The following is a 15,310-nucleotide window of genomic DNA, read 5'->3' as shown; positions in this document are numbered from 1 at the left end:
GAAAACATGTGAAAACGACAATGTGAATTTTCCACAATTTGCTGACATTTTACAGAGGATTGCTAATGATAATGGATTCATTTATATAAGACTATGAGACAAAACAATGATGAAAACAATTTAGCTGCAGCTCTGCTTTCTGATTTTCACCTGTGCTGAAAAAGTTGTTACCTCAACTAAAACCACTCATAAGCAAATGTCTCGCAAATGAAAATAGCTATACTGCAGAGCAAAACAGCAGAAATTCACGTTGTCTTTGTGCTCCCAGTTAATGGCATTGGCTCCATTATTCCTCATCCAACATTAAAAGGTTTTTCACCTATTTATGCCGCTGTTTATTGAGCCTGAAATAGTGTCGGCATCTGAGTGTGTGGGCTCAGTCACAGGTTGAGTGGCACTTACATATTCTTATGCACAGTTGTGGGTGTCGGAGCTGAACTATAGGTGCTTTTAACGTGAGAGGGCAGAGAGAGAGAGTGAATGTGTGAGTGGGTGAAGTGGGCGTATTTTCATTTGGCTACACCGAAAGCAGCAGAAACCACAGTTGGCCACATTAATCTCCATCAGGTGGAGGTTTTGGTCCCAAATGCTGTCGTATCCAGTATGCAGGACTCGTAGAGTTATCTGAGAGTAAATATGCTTTTAAAGTTAATGATTAAAGATGTTTGAATCACGCTGACAGACTGTCTGATCAAACAGGCAGGTTTTATTTGATGTATTTTCCTCTGTGATCTACAGCTCCCACTATTCTACTTCAGGGAGTGTTTGGTTCATCAGTCTGTACACTGTGGTGGGGCTATATGTGTATGTGCGTGTGTGTGTGCGCACTACATTGCTCACATCCATGTGTTTTGGGTGGGTAGCTGAATAGCTGCAATTATGTGTGTAAGAAAGTTGGATGGACAATCTGGGGAATGTTTGTGTTAATGGTACATGGACGTGTGTGTGTGTCTGAGTGTGCGTGGTGTGGTGTGGTGTGGTGTGGATCTGTTGGACCGTGGGCGTTGCCAGATGGTAGCAGGAAAGAAAATGAAAAAACATAACAGCCATCATCTTCGCTACTCTTCAAAAGGACAGTGTGAATGATTCAGCTCGGCTGAGACATTCTGCAGACGCTGAACAACAAGATGTTATCCAGCTTTAGTTCTCTTTAAAAGACACATAACAACACTTTGACTGAAAAATGACTGAAACGCAGCATCGCAACGCAGCATGTGTTTGTGATGATTATTCACCAGCTGACCTGTCTGCCTGTGATGAGAGAGTCACTTTATCTTTTCTCTGGTAACTCATTCAGAAATCAAGAATGCATTTGTGGTGTTTTTACATGCAAACATGTTTTGTTTTTTTAAGTAAGGCTGATTGATGTTTACACTCCCATTTTCAAATCATCTCACACCAGTGTTTGAAATCAACACCTGCCAAGCACTGAAAGCCACTAAATTGTGTCTGAGAGAGATGGCGTGAATAAAAAAACTGATGCCAGACACATGGACTGTTTTTGAAATTAAAGCATTTGCAGATTGTTGGTCTTTGCATATTTATATTCATACATAATATCAATGAGCATCACAGGGCCTGATTATAACGCCACACAACATAGGAAGGAAAAAGAAAGACATGTTTCTGTTAAAACGCCAACACTAAATGTTATTTTTGAAGCAGCAGCTCACAAAACAATTTCAGAACAAGGTCCATTAGTAGCTGTTCTAGGGCTTTCAGTCATATCACACAATCTTCCTCAACAGAGGCTGTCATACACAGACGTTTTCCATTTCCATTTTTAAGAACTGCTTCATATGCTGAAGAAGATTATGTGATTCAACCAAAAGCTCCAGAACACCAATATAGTTTCTGTCTTTTCATCAGTGTTTCTCTCTAAAGTGTTTCACCTTGGTTCTCCTGAGATGTAACAAGGTTAGATCACAGATACAGCTCGAGGTCATGTATCTAATGTGTTATCGATCACCTTGTCTCATTATAAAATGTATCTTCATAATCCTGAGCTACCTTTTACATCAGCCGAAGCTCCTCGCTCCTCTTCTTCATCACAGGAAGACTCTGTGTTTGAACAAACTGAGTCTCTGCTGTAGTGAAAGTGGAGCTTGGTGCTTTCGGTGTACCTGGAGGGATTCGCCCACTCAGGAGGAGCAGCGATGCTCTCCTGTAACCTGGCAGCTCAGAAACGCCTGTTCTGCAGGAACAGTTTACTCATATCATTGTGTTTTATAGTTGCACTACATCCTTTGACAAATCAATTTTTATCAGGTATTGACTAACTGAACGCTGTTTCTTGTGATTGTTTACTGGTCGGATAAACAAGAGCCGCTGTGGATTTAATGATAACATATTGGAAATTGTGTATGCATTTGCTGAACTCTGTATAATTTAGGCTTCAGTTCCTGTTGCCCATAGGCAATACTACATAATTGAAATATTAATGTAGCAATACATTTACCAGACGGCAACTGACATGGATATACATCTTCATGCATAGTGGGCATTGCATATAGGAGAAAACTATCACTTCCTGTGTCCACTTTGTCACCTAAGGCTGACTTCCTGTTGTAAAAAGGTAGCACTAGGACCATAACTCAGTATTAACATGAAGATGTGTTCAGACCTAGGCTTATCAAGGATGAGAAATTTGGGGCAGATTGCACAATTTAACATGGAGTTACAACAACATCCTCATTCATGTTTGGGGCAAAATTGACCAGCAAGCCATGTTTCATGAAAACTCCAGAGGTCTTTAGTTGCCAACTTCCAAATTTGAACTCACTCATGTTAAATCTGTAGGAAGAGTTTGTTAAAGTACGCCTGTCAATGATTTCACTTGCACAAAAAAATAAAATTGCATAGTAAATTCAAAATGACTGACTTCCTGTTGGATTTAAGGCATGACTACAAGAGCCTTTTGTTAAGTCTGGAGATGTTCCTTCTGCCTACAAAATGTTGTACAGCTATGGTAAATTTTAAGACGGGGAGCTTTGAAAGGGAATTTCCTAGGGGGGCCCTCGAGCCATTTTGCCACACCCAAGCTCAGGACTCATATCAGATATCAAGTAATGCCCCACTATGGAGTTCTCTGGCCACACCTGAACCCAATCTTAAATAAGTTCTTCACACTTTGAATTCAAATGGTCTCTGGCCCTAAAAAGCACAGCACATCTGCTCCTGTCTACATAAAAGCAGGATCTCGGAGATGATTGAGCAATTTGCTGCCTTAATGATTCATGCTGGTAGCAAACGAAGAACGAGGGCACTGAGATGAACTTATAAATGGCAGTAAATAGAGCAGAGGAGACATGTTTGAATTATTGATCAGGATCAGGATATTCAGTGGAATTGTGACTGTGAGCCCCTCCCCACTCTGCTGCTCCGCTGATCTCAAAGGGTAAGGGTAGGCAAAACCATGTCAGAGGTGCGTTTTACAAATGTTTTATCGAGAGTATCCTTTGTTATTGTATTGTACGCTGGTAAAGACATTTCAAAGTCACTCACGAGAACAAATTATGAAAACTTGTGAAGACCTGTTGGAAAATATTGGGGTAGCAGCAGGCTGACCTGTGCCACCTGTACCTGACCAGGCTGAGTGAGAGGCAGCTGCAGCCATTCCATTCTGGTCGGAGGTATAGATACCCTAAGATCAGAACCAACCACGCAAAAACCTCCCATGGCAGTAACTCAATTAAACAAGATGCAGTAGTCATGGGGAGTCTGGGGAAATACATGGACTAGTGGATGTGGAATACACAGATGCAGGAAATGTGCAGTATGCTCACTATTTATTTGATTTACAATTGTTGGTATCCAGTTATTGACACTTTAAATGCTTTCCTAGACTGTGGTGATATTTATGATGGCTGCTGTGGATAATCTCAGACTATTGTTGTTAGGGTTTGTCTGATATGCTTTTAATGTGTTTACATGTTCTGTACTGTACCACAAATTACCTCTCGGAGGACGTTAAAGTTTTCTCAGTCTAAGTCACCTGGCAACACAAAGCAGCTGTTCAGCAGCACCTGTGGTGGAGACGCCCACAGAGATTAAATGAACACTGAAAAGCATTTTATCAGGTATCAACAGTGAGGTAAATCTATCTAAATTTGTCCTTTAAACTGTACTGTATATGTATTTTCTAAGTCCTGTCATCCCAGTATCTCTGTTTATTACATCTCTATTTGCTGATGCAATGTTTGACCACCGCGACTGCTTAAAGAAACACAAGTACTTTATTGCCTACAGCCAGTTGCTGAATTAATAACGAGGCAGACAGCACTGTAACAGAAAGGCTTTATTTTCCTGTTCCAGCCGGCTGGCCAGCACTCCCCGTTTGCCATCAGGAGGCATCAGTAAGAACATGACAGCAAATTGTCACAGGCTGCCAAGGAAGAATGGCTATCCTGCTCCATTTTGTTGCTTCTAAGGCAGAGTGGCACTGAGACACAACACGCTGACATATTACAACTTTTACACCAATTCCAAATTGGTGTACAAATTGTGAAAGACATATTCATAAAGTTGCCACTAATGGCTTTTTCATTGGCCAAAAAACTAATTATTGATGCCTTACAGTTTATTATAATCCATATAAAAGACCTTTTGCGATGCCTGGGTGTGTCTTCTTCCCCCATAAATAAAACCTACAATAAATGAAATGTTGAGGGTTTTTCTGCTTAACAATGAGCCTTCAAGCCCACAGTTGTAAATGTTCGTAAATCTTTAACAAAACATTTTGCCCTGATGCTCTGCAGCTTTTTTCTCAGCAATGATGGGGTCAAAAGTTCATGGGAGGAGCAATGAATTTAAGATCCACCCAAGATAAGGATAAGGATGAAAAAAAGATATACCATTTTTAATTTAGGCAGTACATAGAGCAGTAATAAATAAATGATATATTAACATTTAGTGAAAACCTTTTGTAAGTCATGTGTGCCTTGTTGTAAACTGCAGCTGAGTGAAGCTGCTGCTTCTCTGTGGTCTAAAAATTACCACTGTGAATAAAACTTTGTCGTCTCACCCTGCATCTTTTGAATGTACTTTGACTGAGTAGACGCACCCCTACAGCAGAACTAAAACTAACTTTCAGTGGACCGTGAAGGGAGTGATTAATAGTCAGAGTAAATAAAAGGCCTGTGTGTCACTGGTGCTGGATGAAGATGTGTGTGCCAGTGTTACAGTAGTGCAGCACACAGCGGAAGTCTTCCACGCTGCTGACTGAGTGGCTTTGACACAAATTCCAGCTTACGCATGGGAGCGCGCGGGCTTGCCCAAGCAACTGCTGCAGCCCCCCATCCGGACGATCCAGACAAATGGCACATGTGAGCTGGACCGCAGCGGGCCTGAGGAAGATGAAAGCTCAATAGGGACAAACTCTCACCGCCTGTGCACGTCTCGCTCGTTTTCCCTTCACATTGATCACTGTTTGATTGTTGCATTATTGGCCTGATGTGACCTGGATCTGTCCCGCTCTGCCGCTCACAATTCAGCATAATGAGATCAATGCTGCAGGTGTGTGGTGGTTTGCCTCATGGAAGTAAATCTCTCCAGCCTAGATCAGCTTAATATGAATTCACATAAAATGTTTGTGATTCAATAATACACAATACAAAAATATACTTGATTTGATTGCATTTCGAAAATGTGATTTCAAGGAATCAGATTTTGCACAGTGTTATTTTAGCTCTACTAGTAAAAACGGGTGAAAGTATCAGTTGTCAGTGTTGGCATAGTAATATCAGCAGGAGTACAAACAGAAAGCACTTGAGACACATCATGTACCTTTGGTTGACATTTCCTGAAGTCCTTGAAAATGACAAACGGTGGTTCTCTGTGTGAAAGGGTCGCTAGATAAATCTTGGATGATTTATTTTTTTCCTCTCAAAAAAATATAAATCTTATATCAATCTTAGTTTCACTATAGCGGTCTGGGGGTTTCTTAAAGTGAGAATGGCCACGAACTAACCTACACTCATCATATTTTGTCAAGGACACAGCTTTTCCAGAAATGATGCCCCCCCCCCCATTATTCTCCACAGTGAACTGCATGTCACCGCCCTAATATAAAGGGCCACCTTAAAGTCTTTGAATTGGCTCTGCAATGCTGTTTGGGGTTTATCAAACTCTAATTGTTTCCACTCAGTTTTAACAAAAAAAGGTTCAAAAACCTGGATATTGTCCTGAGTCTCTGCTTTTAAAGACTGACCTTTGAGACTAAACAATCTCAGTCTTCAGATCTATTGCTCAGATCTCACAGACAGTTGCAACCTTTGATGGGTGTGAGTGAGGGACTGAGCTCAAAACATCAAAATAGATTTACTCTGGAAGAGACGTTCTGTAAATCAGCTTTTGATTTAATCGCAGAGTCTGATAATTAAGAGACAACTACTTATTTTTTGCCTCTGGTGGCTCAGTATTTCAGATGTATATGATTTGATTCTAACTCCCCACATTTGTTGTCTCAACTATCCCTATCCAATAAAGGCAAAATGCAAACAAAATAAAAATAATAATTATAATAATGATAATGAGTGATGATAATAGTATCTTTTAAAAAATTCTGGTAAACATGAACTCACCAACTGTCTGTTAAGTGTGATAAAGCTGAAAGTAATCATCTTGAGTCACTGCAGTCTCCAGAAACTGCAATAATTTAGTTTGACAGTGTCTGAATACAGAAACACTTCCAACTGTTTTGAGCCATCAAGTTGTCCCTCTGAATATGAATACAGCCCAAACTGCAGCCATATTCCCAGAGGGAGGAGGGACAGTCACGCTGGGTTTGACACAGAAGAGAAAGAAAGATTGAAACTGCAGTTGAAAAGAGAAACTAACACTCATCATTTTGGCTGTTGGCCTGATTTCTTCTGATAAATGTTGCCAACATTGTCACAATTTATTTTTCTTTCAGTCTTGTACGTTTTGAAATAGTGCAGTTGTGTCTCCCACATTCACTGATATGAGATGGATAATGTTACACTTACAGTCTAATGATACATACATGACAGCTGCAATGACCGAGAGCAAAAGTATAACGATGTGAGTCCCTGATGTCTGAGGTGATGCTGCCTGTCACAAATAATATTAATCCTCATTTCTCTCCTACTCTCTCCTGCTCTGCCCATCTCTCTGTGTCCAGGAGAGCGATGCGGGCTGTCGTCCCGCTCTGGCCGCTGCGCCCCAGGAGTCTGCAAGAACGGTGGCTTGTGTGTGAACCTTCTTGCCGGCGGGTTTAAGTGCGAGTGTCCGCTGGGCGGCTACGAGAAGCCCTACTGCGAGATGACCACGCGCAACTTCCCTCCGCACTCCTTCCTGACCTTCAAGGGCCTCCGCCAGCGCTTCCACTTCACCCTATCTCTCACGTAAGCGCCTCTGCATCCCTGCAACAAGCTGCCTCACCTGCATCACCTGCACTTTTCAGTAATCTGTGATTCACTCCTCATCCTCCCCCACACAACCCACTTCTGCATGCACCCTCTCCAGCTCCCACCTTCACTGAAGTATTCTCCCCAGACCTCAAATTTATGTAACCATAATGGTGTTTAATAGCAATAATGGGATCACTGAACAACCGCCATCTTCTGTAGAGCCACTTTGGTGTCAGATTATCAAACTTGTGCTGTAAATACAAAACCACTGCTAAAATGTATTGTACATTAGAGGTGTGCACGTGTACTGAGGCACAGTCTGTGAAGTGTGTGTTGGTGAATGCTAAAAAGAAGGAGGAGAGGAGACTTGCATAACGTGAGGATGAGTGAGTCTGATCTTCTTACAGTCAGTGTTGCTGGTCACTTTGAGCTGTGAGTCAGCGCCTGGCCTATTTCACCACAGCCTCCCTCACCGAGGTAAAGCCTAAGGAGGTGATGATTACATGTATCTTATGTTGTTATTGTAGTTTGGGAGTTATGAGAATTTCTTAATAATTAACTATCCTTTTATTGTCAGTGTCAGGTTATTTTTAGTGTTTATTTCTGGCAGGATGTCAAATATTTTAGTTTATTAGCCATATTAATTACACAGTTTGGTCAAATTGGGTCCTCCTTTGACATTTTGATTTTTAATGAAACATCACGTTAAAATGGTCTTGATGGACATGAAATTTGGTACAGTCATTCATGTTACCCTCAGGTTCATTTTAAATAACTTTTCATCTAGTTGCCGCAAATTTATTTGTACAATACTTTGATTTAACCAAATATCTGAAAAACTAATCACATTCCATTGAGTTTAGTGCTAATTAGCAAATTGTTGTTAATATGCTAAACTACGATAATTAAAATGATACCTGCTAAACATCAACATGTTAGCATTATCATTGCAAGCATGGCTGTATAGACTCTTAGTCCTGTTTGTTCTCAGTCCCTGTTTCCGTATTTTCTGTCCCTGTAGCAAATAAAGTCCTTGTAGTCGGAGAAAGGATGTTACATTTCAGGTATAACCTACCTGTAGTGAAAAGTCAAATCAATTTCATTAAATAGTCCAAAACAACAAACAGTATCTATAATCACTATACCTAGGCCCTCAATCCTAATAAGTACAAACTCTTGCAAAAAAACAACAACAAAAAACAGCAGCATGTGTATTTCATAAGACGACGCATCACAAACTCTTCATAAATGTCTCATTTACATCTTCAATACATCTAAAACTATCATCAAGGTAGGGGAAGACTCAAAAGAAATTTCAGTTCAGGCAATTTTTAGACTTCTCTGAAGAACTTATGACATAAGACGTGCAAACATCGATGTCATTGCTAGCGCTGGCAGTTTCTCTAAGAGTTGGAGGTGCTATTTCATGCCATAATTAGCATTTAGTAAAAATAGCAAAGATTTGAGCCCAAGGTTCCTTCTCCTTTCTGCACAGCTCAAAAAGAAAAAGCCAACCTGCTTCCATCTCATGTAAATTTTATCAGATCAGTTTTGAAACTAGACAAGAAAGTTTTAGTTTTTATTTCACTTTATGTATGTGCCTCTAACATACTGTAATTCAACTTTTATTATTTCTGTAATTATGAATGCATCCTTTTCAATATCCTTGTCACACTTTTTTCAACAATGTATTTCCTTACACTAAATAGTTCACAAAGTGTTAGAATCTATTGTTATTAATACATTTATTTTTGCTAATTGTAAAGCTGCATGGTTGATCATTTGAAGGTGGCTTGAGCAGATGAGCTGTGAATACTGAACACATGCAAAGACAGCAGGACCTCCAATGTGATGAAATGTAATCAGCGATAAAAGCCGTCCGTTCTGTTTGATATCTGTCACAACAAGTGACAACAAGTATCACCTCTCGGCTGGTATCACAGGGAATGTGTCCCGCCATTTTGTTGTACTTATTGTGTGCTTGTCACCTTAGACGTGCTTGGCAGGGGTTGACACTCACAATGGCTGCCGGTGGAAATAATATCTCCCTTGTGAGCCGTATGGGCTCAGCCCTTCTTTAAGCGAGGTTCAGATGACAGCCTTTTTTTTGATGGAGAACTGCTCAGACCAGTTTTGAAAGCGGTCTACATTTCAGTGGCAGGTCAGAGAAGCTGTGAAGTAGCTGCTGTGTAAAAGGTGCCGATAGCTTGAGCTGGAGGCAGGTGAGGTCAACAAGTAGCTCTGTTACCTGAGCCCACACCGATCAGGTTTCTCTCAGAAAGAGCTTCTGTTATGATGAACAGCTCAGGATGTGGATCTTGTTTACTCAAGAGTGACGGCTAATTTTAGGTATCATCCTGTCCCAGATTTGGCTGTGGAGCCCTGCAATTAAGGCTGAGATTTCACAAAAAAGTACAGAGTGTTAGGGGATCAGTACTACCTTGATTTAAACAGATTATGGTGATGGATCTTGATGTTTTTGTAATATTCTGCGTGACTTAACTGATGTGAGGGTCATGTGTGGGTCATGGTTTAACCCATACAAGAGTCTACAGCCATGCATGCAGCTCAGTGTGCTAGCATGTCACAGTGACAGTACTAACATGCTGATATTTAACAGGTGTCATGTTCAGCATACGGCTGAGGCTGAAGAGATTGCAAATCATATTATGTATAAATAACTTTTATTATATATATTACCATTATTTTTTCAGGTATTTAGTCCAGAGATTAAATGATTGGTAAACTGATCAATCATTAAAGACCTTTTTAAGCAAACATTTTTATCACTCAGCTTCTCACATATGTGGATTGCTGCTTTTCTCTTTTATATCATTGTAAACTGAATATGTTTAGTTTTGAAAAAAACGTAAACCAATATATCCCTCAGCTTTAGAATATTGTGATGCCTAAAATTTGCACTAAAGTCAATTACAAAATACAATGTAGTAATGTATGTGTAAGCATGATGAGTTCATTGTTGGTTTGGCTCTACACATGAGATTTGTTGACAATAAGAAACATATACAGTAGAAAACCTCCATATACTAGCCTTATTTATCATTTAAGGGATCACCATTGTCATTGCATTTCATCCTGAGGGGACTATAAATGTGTACCAAATGTCATAGCAAACTATCCAAAACCACAAATGTGAACCTCACAGTGGATCATTCTCATGGAAACATTCATGTCGACAACATTTCACATCAATATATCCAGTAAGTTGGTGAGATTTGTCAGTCTGGACCAAAATGATGGATGCTAATAAGGCTTTTCCTTTTTAATATAAACAATTTCCTCTAACACAGATATCTGTAACCTGATTTCAGACTTACATGTTGTAAAATCAATAGAGGTCGCTTTTTTTTTTCCTCCCCACTGTACACATCTCATGCTTTGTGGCATGTTATCATAGCGTGACAAGGTCCCCTACATAAGGGCAGACTGGTTGTTATTTTTACTGATGGGTGTCTAATGTGACACGCAGTGATGCCAGTTGAGTCAGTGTTTAGTTCCAGCTGATTACTCTCATAGCTCAGAGGGCTCAGGGGGGCAATGTGGAGAAGCCTTTTAAATCGATACGTCAAAGACGAGAGGACTGCTGCAGAGTAATAGACTCTGGATCGTAATGCTAGTTGGCGTTCTGTGTTTTTTACTGGATGTAAAGAAGCCGTCTGAATGCCCTGTCTGTGTTCTGTCCCTACTATTATCATCAGCTGGAGCATCGGCATCCGCTTTCCTCTGGGGTCATGATCATCATTTTTCTCAGTAAGCAGGTCAGCGGTGCCGTGCCCCCTGGCTCCTCTCCAGCTCAAGAATACCGCACAAATAGCATCATATATACTGTAAAACCCCAGACCCTGAGGACTGAAAGAGGGGGTGGGGAGTCGGCTGCTCATGTTGTCTGAGAGCATCCATAGAAATTTGGAGTTGTGAAAGACAACTAAAAAAACAGCTTAAGTGAAGGCAGGCTGCAGCTGAGAAAAAGAAGGAAAACTGTTAATGCACCAGAAAGTCACACTGAATTAGTGGTTTTGATTGTTTCAGAGCCAGATGGAGATCGACCTTTTTGAAATAATGATTAATTAGTCCTTTTGTGGGGAAATTTTAGCTGCATGTTAATGGAGTAAATGACCATAAAACACAGATGCTAGTAAGTCACACGTCTTTCAGTTGGCAGATGTGCACAGGAGACTCATTGTTTGGTCCCCAGTGGGATGGATAATGAATACATCCTGTGGTTAGAGCTAGATTTTTTTCATTATAACACACTTTCACACATTATAGTGACCTATTTCCATGAGATCAGATTTACAACCACAGACCACAGCTGACAGGTAATGTGATATTTTAAAACGTGCTCCGCCACATACTTTGATCCCAGATAGAGAGCATGGCACCGACTGGTCCCACAGTTGAACTATGTGCGTTTAGATACATTGTATATTATATGTACATTAATATTTGAGGATCATTAAACACGGCTCTAGGTGCTCTGGTTTCGCCATCAAGAAGCAAACAGAAATGTGAAAACAGGTTGTGATTACAGCACTAGCAGCTGCCTGTGCTCTCCTTCATGAGAAAAAATATGTTGAAGCTGTTGTCGTCATTACTCTGAACTGTCTTGTTCTGTCTTCCTTACTTGCGGTCATGCATTCCCCCACGCTGCTGCTTTGACATTGCCCTAGTTTTTCTTCCTCTGTGTAGTAGTGTGTTGTTTAATGTGGCCCTGTGATATCTATTTATGGCACGCAGTTTGCATATGTCCTGGCTGTGCCGTTAGTCGTGTCTGTGCTGCAAATATGACTCTTTTTTTTCTCTCTCTTTCTCTGTCTTGGCCTTTTGCTCATGATTAACCTCATTATTTGTTCAGTGATGTTTGCAAAGCCCCAGCATTGTTAAATCTTGCTCTCAGCTTCACGATAGTAAGTTACACGACATACTGCATTACCGTGTGTGATCAGAGCACTCCAGTGTGAAGGGAAAGCAAGGTGAATGTGACGGTATAGTTGTTCTTGGTTATCTTTATGGTATGGATATTTTGAAATGGGTCAAACCCACTGACCTCTTTCTTTTCTCCGTTAACGTGAAATACAGACACAGATAACGGCATCTGCTTTTGCACAGGACTCATGCCATCTGGTAACCTTATGTTGTATGTCCTTATGACTGATGTTATTTATGTTTTTGTTTTTTTTAAAGAAATCCCATGAAAAGACCAACAGTTTGTTAGTTGTTCTTGCAACACATTGGGACTTTCCTACCCTGTTTCTGGTGCTCAGCCACAAGACTGTTCATGCTCTTTAAATATATAGTTTAGTTTTTAGAAACATTTCAGTAATTCCTAAAACGACTGGATGAATACTCATTTGGAGGTTTTTTTAGTATTTACAGCAACAGGACAGTGCATATAGGATCATCTCAAAATGAACAACAGTGCACATATTAGTAGTAATAAAGGAACCTGGGAACCTGCCATTTTAATGACATTTTAACGCTTTTTGGATGTATTAGGCTTTAGCTACACCAACAATTTTTTTTAGTAGGACCAATTTAGGGTTATGTTAGCAGCCTTTTCTCAAAGAAATACATGATCAAAATAGTGATGAGATGCTGTGCAGTGAATAAAGTTTAAATAGATGTTTGTTTGGTTTTTCAGATTTGCCACCAAAGAGCCCAATGGTTTGTTACTCTACAATGGCCGCTTCAATGAGAAACACGACTTCATAGCCATGGAAATCATCAGTGAGCAGATACAGCTCACCTTCTCCGCAGGTAGAACAGTTATTGGTTTATTTATCCATAATTGTTATAACCTTCTGCAAAATATTTCTTTCACTTTCATATCATTTTTGGCCAAATTGCTGTGCAGTCATTCACATTTTTCATCGCTTTCCAGGTGAGACCAAGACTACAATTTCACCATTCATCCCCGGAGGTGTGAGTGACGGCCAATGGCACATGGTGGAAGTCCACTATTACAACAAGGTATGATTCAGAATAACACACTCAGAACAGACACCCCCACACACCTCTTAATAGTACAGGAGTGTAGTTTACCTACTGTTAATTTCCTTCTTTTAATGATATGGTAGCTGACATGCCTTTGGTTAAATCTGTCTGCACTCATTAGGTGTGGCAGTGTGATACCAGACAAACTGAAGATATTCAGAGTGAAATCAGGTCACAGGTTTCACCCACTAAGGATGACAGACAGTGTTTTAGTTTTAATGCACTAAAGGCTGCAGGGATAACTGACAGCTGACATGCTTTCTCATTAAAAAACTGCTGTTTAGGACTTCCATCGTGGAATAACTAAGGTGGGTGTAAACTAGAGCGCAGACTGGAAACACTGAGCTGTGTAAGTTTGTTGTGGTGCTAAAGAATCGCTGATGACAGGCTGATGATCTGGAAGAGAGCCAACGTACCAACTAGACACTGACGGAGGGAGAGACTCAGACGGTGTGTGTGTGTGTGTGTGTGGGGGGGGGGGGGGGGGGTGAATGACTGACAGGCAGCAAGAGCATGTTATTGCAGACATGCTCAGATTAGACTAAATATGTTTCGACTAATACATTTCTCTTTACGAGCTTCACAACAACTCAATCAGGGAACAATGTATGGAGCTGTTGTCTCTGTACTTTCCCACTCCCACCCAGGACACACAACACACAGGATGTCACATTTTTAGTCTATTGGGGAAGTCACTTTGCATCATAAAGATGTTGCCAGGCAACACCCCCGCCGTGCACATTTTCTATTCAGTGTCTATGATAACATGGGCCTGTCAGATTTTAGCCAACAGAAGTGATGAAGGGGGAGAATCTTGTCGACTTTTGGGTGTAAACTTGTTGGTTCTTTGCCAGCAAGACATTATAGTGTCATTAATCAAGCTGGGTACAAAATCCAATGAATCTCTGATTCTCTTTTTGTTGGTCTGACCTGGAAGTTTTATATCTGTAGGTGCTTCAGGATGACTTTGTCATTTCAGAGTGAGGGTTGGATGTACAGATCTGGCACTAGAGCAAATTTTCTGACAGTTACATGTGTCTTCATTATATTGAGTGGATAACAGTTTTTATACTGAACATCCACAGTGTGTCGGACTCCTTCTCCTGCACAGTTGTAGCTGAACTAATCCTCCCCACATCCTGTGAGTCACTGAGGTAGAAACGTGGCTCCTCCCTCTTGAGGTATCCCACGGTGGCCCACTCTGACCCGTCCCTGTCCGCAGGGGGTGGGGCAGGGTGAGGCAGGCAGGGGAGGGGGACATTTTAGATTGAAATGTGGCTTTCAGGGAAGTGGGGGACTGTGGAGAATGGCAATGACCGCTGCCTTTGTGTTGGGCTCAGCTTCCTTTGGGACCATGGGCAGTGAATGATGCGGCCCCGGGGAAGGTGCCCCTCTCTCTCTCTGTTCTCCGGCTAAGGCAGAAAAGCAGAGCAGGAGAGGAGCGAAAGGAGGGTAAAGAAAAGCGGAGAGAAGTATTGACTTGGGCTTTGAACGGGGACGCTGCGCTTCAGGGCCGACCCCTCTTGTTGCTATGGTTTTTTCAGTCAATCTTAGATCCCATATTTGTGTTGCTGGTCGCCATGCTCCTCCCTTCTCAACTACTATCAACCTCTGTGACAGGGAACTCATATTCCCATAATCCCCTGTAGCGACGGTGGAGAGCGAGTGTTTAATGTGGTCCTGAGCAAATATGTACGTTCCAATCAGCTCTGACAGGAGGGCGTTTTGTGTGGCAGAAAGACATCCTGACAGAAAGTCATTATTGGAGAGTCAACAGCCGTGACTGATGACAGCAGAGGTCAGTGAAAGGAGCGTCCAATGTGGAGCGCTGCCTGTTTCAGGCCTTTCACAGCGGAGGGAAAACCGTGGAAAAGAGCATGTCGGATGATTTCACCTTTGTCAAATTCACACGGCATGTTTACTTG

At 41.2% G+C, this 15,310-nt stretch overlaps 1 protein-coding gene across 1 annotated transcript in view; it reads left to right on the top strand.

Annotated features, from left to right (window-relative positions):
- celsr2 (cadherin, EGF LAG seven-pass G-type receptor 2) overlaps positions 1-15,310 on the top strand; it is a 56,141-nt gene that overhangs the window by 22,441 nt on the left and 18,390 nt on the right. Inside the window, exons 3-5 of the mRNA XM_062415301.1 lie at positions 7,142-7,364; positions 13,033-13,148; positions 13,273-13,361. Of these exons, the coding sequence (XP_062271285.1) occupies positions 7,142-7,364; positions 13,033-13,148; positions 13,273-13,361 (428 nt within the window). The remainder of the gene's footprint in view (positions 1-7,141; positions 7,365-13,032; positions 13,149-13,272; positions 13,362-15,310) is intronic.

This window comes from Scomber scombrus, chromosome 3 (assembly GCF_963691925.1).
Source record: "Scomber scombrus chromosome 3, fScoSco1.1, whole genome shotgun sequence".
In the NCBI taxonomy this organism is placed as follows: domain Eukaryota; kingdom Metazoa; phylum Chordata; class Actinopteri; order Scombriformes; family Scombridae; genus Scomber; species Scomber scombrus.
The sequence above is the reverse complement of the archived record's forward strand: the minus strand, read 5'-3'. Positions and strand labels throughout refer to the sequence as shown.